The sequence below is a fragment of the Bombina bombina genome, chromosome 4, assembly GCF_027579735.1.
Source record: "Bombina bombina isolate aBomBom1 chromosome 4, aBomBom1.pri, whole genome shotgun sequence".
Taxonomy (NCBI): domain Eukaryota; kingdom Metazoa; phylum Chordata; class Amphibia; order Anura; family Bombinatoridae; genus Bombina; species Bombina bombina.
Window position 1 is genome coordinate 454,253,650 of NC_069502.1, and position 9,513 is coordinate 454,263,162.

Consider the following 9,513-nt stretch of genomic DNA (forward strand, 5'->3'; position numbering starts at 1 on the left):
GATTTTAATAAAACCCCACACCCCATTCCTGAACAGGAACTGGCACAATTACCCCAGATACCTCCAGGTCTGAAACACACTTCAGGAAAGCCTGAGCCTTGTCTGGGTTCACTGGAATGCGTGAGAGGAAGAAACTTCACACAGGCGGTCTTACTTTGAAACCTATTCTGTACCCTTGAGAAACAATGTTCTGAATGCAATGATTTTGGATTGAATTGATCCAAAGATCCTTGAAGAATTTTAGTCTGCCCCCTACCAGCTGAGCTGGAATGAGGGCCGCACCTTCATGCGGACTTGGGGGCTGATTTAGACCTTTTAAATGGCTTGGATTTATTCCAGACGGATCAGGTTTCTGCTCCTTATTTTGTCGAAAGGAACGAAAATGGTTAGCAGCCTTAAATTTACCCTTAGATTTTTTATCCTGAGACAAAAAAGCTCCCTTTCCCCCAGTGACAGTTGAAATAATTGAATCCAACTGAGAACCAAATAATTTATTACCTTGGAAAGAGTGAGATAGCAACGTTGATTTAGAAGTCATATCAGCATTCCAAGATTTAAGCCATAAAGCTCTTCTAGCTAATCTAGCTAAAGACATATATCTGACATCAATTCTGATGATATCAAAAATGGCATCACAAATGAAATTATTAGCATTTTGAATTAACTTAACAATGCTATACAGGAGGCCCTCGTTTTACAACGGTTCAATTTACACCGTTTCAGAATAACAACCTTTTTTTCCAGTCATGTGACTGCTATTGAAAAGCATTGAGAAGCAGTGCATTTATTAAAATAGCCAGTAGGTAGAGCTGTCCGCTTGTGTTGCAGCAAAGCCAAGCAAGCTGAAATTAATCAGTTTAACCAGACCTGAGCTATCGAGCAGATTTCAAAGGAACAAGATCTTCCTGTCTATAAATCAGTCCAAATTGGTATGCATAGAAAGAACTGTTTGCAGAAAAATGCAAGTGAAATCTGTGTTGTGTGATTATTTTATTAGGTTTATAATGCTGTTTAGCATTTAAAGTCTTCATTTCAAAGCTTTAAAAATAATGTATTAGGTGTTACTTATGACAATTTTTAGAGGGGCCTGGAACCTATCTCCCTCACTTCCCATTGACTTACATTATAAACTGGGATTCAATTTACAACGGTTTCGATTTACAACCATTCCTTCTGGAACCTAACCCCGGGGTAAACTGAGGGCTACCTGTACACATTATGATCTGATACTTGCGCTACGGTTTCCAACCAAAAAGTTGAAGCAGCTGCAACATCAGCCAAAGAAATAGCAGGCCTAAGAAGATGACCTGAACATAAATAAGCTTTCCTTAGATAAGATTCAAGTTTCCTATCTAAAGGATCTTTAAAATAAATAATATCTGCCGTAGGAATAGTAGTACGTTTAGCAAGAGTAGAGATGGCCCCATCAACTTTGGGGATCTTTTCCCAAAACTCCAATCTATCAGACGGCAAAGGGTACAGTTTCTTAAACCTTTAAGAAGGAGTAAAAGAGGTACCCAGTCTATTCCATTCCCTAGAAATTACATATGATATAGCATCAGGAACTGGAAAAACCTCTGGAATAACTACATGAGGTTTAAAAACTGAATGTAAACGTTTACTAGTTTTAATATCAAGAGGACTAGTCTCCTCCATATCTAATGCAATCAACACCTCTTTCAATAAGGAACGAATATACTCCATTTTAAGTATGAAGATTTGTCAGTGTCAATATCTGAGGCAGAATCTTCTGAACCAGATAGATCCTGATCAGAGATAGATAAATCAAAATGTTGTTGGTCATTTAAAAATTCATCAATTTTATGAGAAGTTTTAAAAGACCTTTTACGTTTATTAGAAGGTGGTATGACAGACAAAGCCTTCTGAATAGAATTGGAAACAAATTCTCTCACATTAACAGGAATATCCTGAGCATTAGATGTTGAAGGAATAACAACAGGTAATGGATTACTACTAATGGAAATATTTTCTGCATGTAAAAGTTTGTCATGACAACTATCACAAACTACAGCCGGAGGAACAGTTACCACAAGTTTACAACAAATGCACTTAGCTTTGGTAGAACTGACATCAGGCAGCCAATAGTGGATTCTGAAACAGGATCAGATTGAGACATCTTGCAATATGTAAGAGGAAAAAATAACATATAAAGCAAAATTATCAATTTCCTTATATGACAGTTTCAGGAATGGGAAAAAATGCAAACAGAATAAGCCTCTGGAAACCAGAAGCAAAAATACATGAAGACTTAAATAATGTCAAAAGTCTGGAGCCAAGTACGACGCCCACAACTGACAAAATATTTTTGGCGCCAAAAACGTCTGCAACAAACACGAGCGTCATAGATGACGCAACTACGTGAAAATTCTCGGCGCCAACTAAGACGCCGGAAATGACGAAAATACCTCAACAAACGTAATTCTCGCGCCAAGAAAGTCTCGAGCCAAGAATGACGCAATAAATTATAGCATTTTGCGCACCCGCGAGCCTAACAGCCCGCAATTTAGAAAAATGGCAATTTGAAAAATTTCAGGTAAGAATTTTTTTTATTTTTTTTTATGTGCATTTCCCAAAATGAAACTGGCAGTCTGCAAAAAGGAAATATACTGATAAACCTGAATCATGGCAAATATAAGTACAAACATTATATTTAGAACTTTACATTTAAAGTGCCAAAACCATAGCTGAGAGTGTCTTAATAAAGGAAAACATACTTACCAAAAGACACTCATCTACATAAAGTAGATAGCCAAACCAGTACTGAAACGAGAATCAGCAAAGGTAATGGTATATAAGAGTATATCGTCGATCTGAAAAGGGAGGTAGGAGATGAATCTCTATGACCGATAACAGAGAACCTATGAAATAGATCCCCGTTAGGATGACCATTGCATTCAATAGGTAATACTCCCTTCACATCCCTCTGTCATTCACTGCACTCTGAGAGGAACCGGGCTTCAGCATGCTGAGAAGCGCATATCAACGTAGAAATCTAGCACAAACTTACTTCACCACCTCCATAGGAGGCAAAGTTTGTAAAACTGAATTGTGGGTGTGGTGGGGGGTGTATTTATAGGCATTTTGAGGTTTGGGAAACTTTGCCCCTCCTGGTAGGAATGTATATCCCATACGTCACTAGCTCATGGACTCTTGCCAATTACATGAAAGAAATGCATATATGAATATTATGTTAATCTTGCACATGCCCATATGGAGCTGGTGCCTTAGAATGTTTGTATTTAAAAATATTGTGCATTTTTACATAATGGATGGGATTTTGAAAATTGTTTCAAATTGTGTTTAATTTTGACTTTAGTAGTCCTTTAAATGGAAAAATTCCTTGTGTACTAATAGTAAGTAATAATTCACTGCATAAAAATGTAGTGCAGCATAAAAATATTTTACCCGGGGGACGCTTCCGGGCTGCGACCAAGATGGCCGACTTACTTTAGTGCTCTGAGGGCTCACTGATTAATCCGCTGCGTATCAGTGTATATTTTCTCAATCCACACTCAATTTATGTTTGATCTGGACTAATATAATTTTTCTGAGCAAAGCGATCTGACAAGAAGCCTAAATCTCGTGTGCTAAGGTACCGGAACGGCAGGCCTGCAGTGGCGACGCACATGTGTCTGAGGCCTTTGCCTAACCCCCCCCGGTCTATCCGGGTATAACAGCCGTTTTGAGCTGTAGAACTGAGGGAAGTCACAATCATCAGAATTGGAGCAGAAGCAGCTTCTAATATATAATCTATACAATTTGTGTACATCCACCTAAACAGCGGTGAAGATCTGCCATGGAAACAATAATGGCCGCTATAGATGTGTGGGAGAGGGAGATGCAGTCTCATATCTGGAGACACTTTGAGGAGTTAGAACACGAGCTGTATAAGGTCCTACAGCTACCGATACCCACAGAGCCCCTACAGAGATCAGGGACACTAAGCACGATAAGCATCGGGAATGGTTTATTGGCTGACATGACACAAGAGACCTCTACAGGACCAAGAGCTACATTGCTTATAGTGCGGATGGGTGAGGCCCGGATTCACCCGATCAAACCTGCAGCCGCAATAACGCTAATGGAGCCGCTCACAGACCAGCAGCTGTGCATATATGAGGAGTGCAGCCTGCAGATGGAGTGGCGATCCTTACCTACCAACGATATAAGACGGAATACAATCTTACCCTCTTTCTGGAGGAGCAAAGAGGTGAGAGATCTATTCATCAGAGACCCGGTGTCCCCAATGGCTGGCCTAGAAGCGCAGACAGTCAGAAATTTTTGGCAAAAGGAGCCGCTAGACGATGCATCTGTGCGCACAGAACTTTCGGTATCTGGTAACCCCCAATACAGGAGAAGAGCTTTTGACTCATGGACCTTTCAAAGAGCAGGAGTCGGTTGAGAAGTTTAGTTCTGTGTCCTGTCCGTAAGCAACCTGTTTATGTTTATCCTATGAGACTTTTAAATGACTATATGATTTATTAGATTTAGAGGATCCCTAGCCTGTTTGAGATGCAAACATTGCAATCACTGCTTACACCTTAACTCATGAGGCTCTGCCGGACAATATTGTTATTCTGCTCACAAAGTTCAAAATTGATATTTGCAGCTCATATAACCAGTTAGCTCTTTAGGGGGCTCCTAGGATTGATATTGCTAGTATGGGGGATGATGGGATGTAATTTCACCTGTGCTCCTTATTGTATTTTTCCTAAGTGGGGCAGATTTCTCTCATCCTACATTTGTGCAATTGCCTTTCTAGCATTTTTGTTATGTATATATAGATAGCTTTAACTTGTTCCAATTTAAAATTGTTTAAATAACAAAGTCAGAGGCAGGTTATGTTAATGCTTTATCTGCATCTTGTTCCTTTGACATTATGCTGTGTATATGATTGTTTTACATACCTGCACTATTTAAGAGTCACCCTAGCCATGATACCTAGACCTTGTTGGTATTTATAACACGAAATTGTTTATTTGGCAATAGAATAGTTGAATGTTTTGGAGGGATAATATAGCCTCTAAACAATAGTAAATGTTAATGCAGATTCTAAAAGGGACACCCCTCCTGCAGGTCCATATTGGAATCTCTATACCTCTAGCAGATGATTACTCTCATTCCTAATTATATTTCTGCTCTAATAGTACTGCAGACCATAGACCTTCCCTCAATGGGCACAAGAGTGGCCCTGATCCTTTACTAAGTCACGGGTTTTATCAAAGTTTTTCAGGTTAAGTTTATTTTGTAGATTTGAACCCTAAAAATTCAGAAAATGGAGATTCTCCTCAGGGGATCCAAAAGTGGTCTCCATACTTTCAGATGCTACCTTCTTTGGTTCTGTTTTGAGTGTCATAAGGGTCCATGAGTGGCCTTCTAGATCATTTTGAAGGCACAGAACGTAACTGGCATTAAATGTACTATCTAATTTATGATTGCTACAACATGTAATCACACTTTAACTAGGCAATCTAGTAAGTATTGATTGTATTTGTGGAACGTACCTATCTGTAAAACTTCTATTGACATGTATGCCTTGTTTGCCTGTTAACGAATCTCAATAAAAAGAATTACAAAAAAAAAAAAAAAAAAAATATTTTACCCTTCAGTAATGAGACATTTGAAAATGGCAGCTGCACTCACTCCTTACAACAAAGGAGCAGTTGAGGAATTTCAAAAGGAAAGACAAATAGACCAGTTACTGTTACTGCTATACTAATTTAGTACACAAAAAAATAATAAAATATGCAAAGAGACGCCGCCTCACATTGCCAAACAGTCAAATACCATTTACGGTGTATAAGGGTATATTGAGATGAAAGCCTCATGCTGAATAGAAATAGATAATAATGTTTCCATAATTACTAGACTAAGTATAAACAGTCTATGTAATAAATGTGGAATTGGTCTGTTTCATGTCTATGTTCTCTGGCTATGATGTAACTCAAAATTGGTGTACCTACTAATAGCCTGTGGGCTATGTAAGTGCAAGAAATGGTTGCACTAACCTCAGATGCCCCCAATCTACTGTGCATAGTGGCTGTAAAAAAAACACTGCTTCCGGTAGAGAGCAAATGCAGTGCTGTGTACAACACAGCAGGGGAACTATGTAAGGAGTATATTGACAACCCAACAGGAGGCTAGGGGGGCCGATCCCTGCGATACCTGTGGCAGGCTTGTGACCAAATTATTCACTGGAAGCAATTGTGTCACTACCCTATACTCCAATCTCCCCTCTGTCTCTCAGTAGCAGCTCTGAGGGAAAAATGGGCCTCAAATCGTTCTGAGGACCTCTCTCAATGAAGAATCTGGAGCACCTCAATTATTTACCTTCTTCCTATGCAGGCAAAGAAAAGACTAGTATACCAGAGAGATGGGAGGGATTAAGTGCTCTTAGAGCTTTGGGAATCTTTGTCTCCTCCTAGTGGCCAGAAGATGAATCCCATGAGTAATGGCTCGTGGACTTTCCCTATCTTATGAAAGAAATAAAGAAACAAAAATATTATCCTTAAAAAATGTATAATAGCAAAGTTTCCATGTAACAGGGTAGAAAAAACCTATAAACCTTTCCCACAACAAATTTATGTAATCCCCTTAGCTTTGTAACCTCCTCACACAAATAAAATAAAGCCATGCAATCGGTACTTACAGTTCCAGGCCGAGTGAAATCAATGCTTTGAGCCGCACTTTGTCTCATATGGCTGCTAAAGAGCCGCACACATACACTCTGCAGGTACTCTGGTGTTATCTGTGGAAATACATATAATGTTTAAAATTAACAGCAACCGATAAGAAGCAGAAATGTCCTTGGTAACATATGACATTGTCACTGATAACAAAAAAATCACAGTAAAAATGAAGCACCCATAGGCTTGCAAGGCAACATCTACAGAACAAATGCTGCCACAAGTAACAATAATAAAGCCCACAACAACTGTACAAGATACCTTTAGTTGGCACATGTGCATAACGGACCTATGGTGCTTGGAAAGATGACAAAAGCTATAAAGTTTTCAAATTATTTATTGTGCGTGTGATATTTAGTGTGGTAAGAGGTGGCAGCGGGAAATGTAGCAATCTTCACCTGCAAGTCTGTAGCTTTAAGTGACAGGCGTGCAGGATGCAGAGGCTGAAACGTTTAAAGGGACAGTAAAGGTTCAGAATAATGTTATATAATTCTGCACACAGTGCAGAATTATATAACATTATTTAAGAGGTAACTTCAAAAATTAAAAGTATTTTCTAATATTGCAATGTAACGTTGGACTCCGCTCCAGGATCTACTGAGCGGGTCTTGGATATCCAAAGCGCGTCGCGGGCTTGCTGGCTAGTCACAGCACGGCCGAACGCGCTATTGAAATAAATGTAGCTCGCTCCCGCTACTAGACAAGAGCGGGAGCGAGCTACATTTATTCCAATAGCACGAACGGGCGGGCTGTCACTAGCCAGCAAGCCCAAAAAGCGCTTTGGATATCCAAGACTCGCTCAGTAGATCCTGGAGCGGAGTCCAACGTTACACTGCAAAATCGGAAAATACTTTTAATTTTCGAAGTTACCACTTAAATAATGTTATATAATTCTGCACTGTGTGCAGAATTATATCACATTATTCGGAACCTTTACTGTCCCTTTAAGGGAAATTAAACTCAATTTTTTTCTTTCATTATTCAGATAGATAATACAATTTCCTTCCTAAGATAAGGAAAGTTCATGGCTTCATTCCTTACTGTTGGGAAATACAACACCTGGCCACCAGGAGGAGGCAAAGACACCCCAGCCAAAGGCTTAAATATCCCTCCCACTTCCTCACTGCCCCTGTCATTCTTTGCCTTTCGTCACAATAGAAGGTGGCAGGGAAGTGTCAGAAGATTAGGAGAGTCCTGAAAAAAGGGTATCTGCCCTTCAAGATAGGACTGGAGTTTTAAGTAGTCATGTCAATCTCTCAGTGAGAGTATTGATGAAAGTTAGAGTCTGGAGATGCAGGGAAATTTTTTCTGCGAAACCATCCAGACTACTGCTAACAGCTCCTAAGCAATCAGTGTTGACGAGTTTCACTGTCTGCTTTCTCTCACTCAAGTCCATGTCAGGAGCGCTGCTTTAAGACTGCCACACTTGAAAGGCTGTGTTCTGTTCCACAGCTCTGATCCTGGAGGTAAGATCGTCAATTTTTTACACATAAAATGCTATAACCTCGTTTATACCTTGATAGGATCCAGGGTTAATATCCTGTGAGGGGGTTTATTGAACAGTTGGGGTTAATTAATTAGTGTATTAATAATTTACATGCTGCTTTGTGTGATATTATTTTCTGGGCTCATAGACTGTGTGTTTTTGGCTGGAACAAACAGGTTTCACTCGTTTTTGAAAGTGTTGCACAGCTCCTATTAACTTGCTGTACTTTTCATAGCATGTGGTCTATGTTCATTTCCTCCATTCCGGCAGAGACTTCAACCTGAGGAGAGCGTTTCCTCTGTTAAATGTCTGAGTCTAGGAGGTGGTGAGTGCCACAGCCATTAAATAAAAAAAAGGTTTTTATTTGTGTCCTTCTATGGGTATAACCTGAGCTATGGAGGACTCTGACATGTTAGAAGGTACTTCTTCTGTACTAAATCATACCTGTTTATATTGTGAGGAGGCCGTGGTTTTCCCGCCCACTCAATTATGTTCCACATGCCGTTATAAAGTCTAAGAAGAGAGACAACTCTGCTAAGGCTATTAGTCCCTCTGAGTCGTCTACCACTCAGGACTCGGCGTCCCATAAGATTACTACCATTGCTACATGATCCACTCCACATGCAGTTCCCGTAGCACATCTAATCCTCTATCCTGGGGGGGGCCTTCATCCTGCGGACTTTGCCACGCAGTTACAAACGGTGGTGTCTGCGGCCCTCAGTGCATTACCTCGCTCTAACAAACGCAAGAGAAAGGTTAAACATAGCTCTCCTGACCCAGAGTCATCTAAATATTTATTGGATTTAGCTATTATGTCCCAGCTATCCGATGATGAGTTAACCTCTGTAGCTTCAGAGGGTCAAAGTCCTTATCGTCTAAGCCTCCTGCTGCGGAGGAACCGTCCTTTAGATTTAAAATTGAGCACTTGCATTTTTTTATTAAAGGAGGTTCTGTCTACGTTAGAGGTTCCAGATGCCACGCTGCCTGAAGAACCTATGATACCTAAATTAGACAGAGTTTACGAAGACAGGAAAGTTCCTTTGATTTTTCCTGTGTCGGTTAAAATGGCGAACATTTTTAACAACAAAAGAATTGGATCTTCCTTTTCCCCCCTCTTCTACTTTTTAAAAAGTTGTTCCCGGTCCAGGACACTCAACTGGATTTGTGGGGCACAATTCCTAAGGTGAATGGTGCTCTCTCTATGCTTGCTAAACATACTACTATACCTCTTGAGGATAGTTCTTCGTTCAGAGAGCCGATGGATAAGAAAATGGAAACCTTTCTGAGAAAGATGTTTCAACATACAGGATTTTTATTTCA

The 9,513-nt window shown here is 39.9% G+C and overlaps 1 protein-coding gene across 3 annotated transcripts in view; it reads right to left on the bottom strand.

The window, feature by feature from the left end:
* ARMC9 (armadillo repeat containing 9) overlaps positions 1 to 9,513 on the bottom strand; it is a 935,599-nt gene that overhangs the window by 590,399 nt on the left and 335,687 nt on the right. For all 3 annotated transcript variants that reach the window (XM_053710306.1, XM_053710304.1, XM_053710305.1), the window contains exon 9: positions 6,671 to 6,769. In XM_053710306.1, coding sequence (XP_053566281.1) covers positions 6,671 to 6,769 — 99 coding nt within the window. The remainder of the gene's footprint in view (positions 1 to 6,670; positions 6,770 to 9,513) is intronic.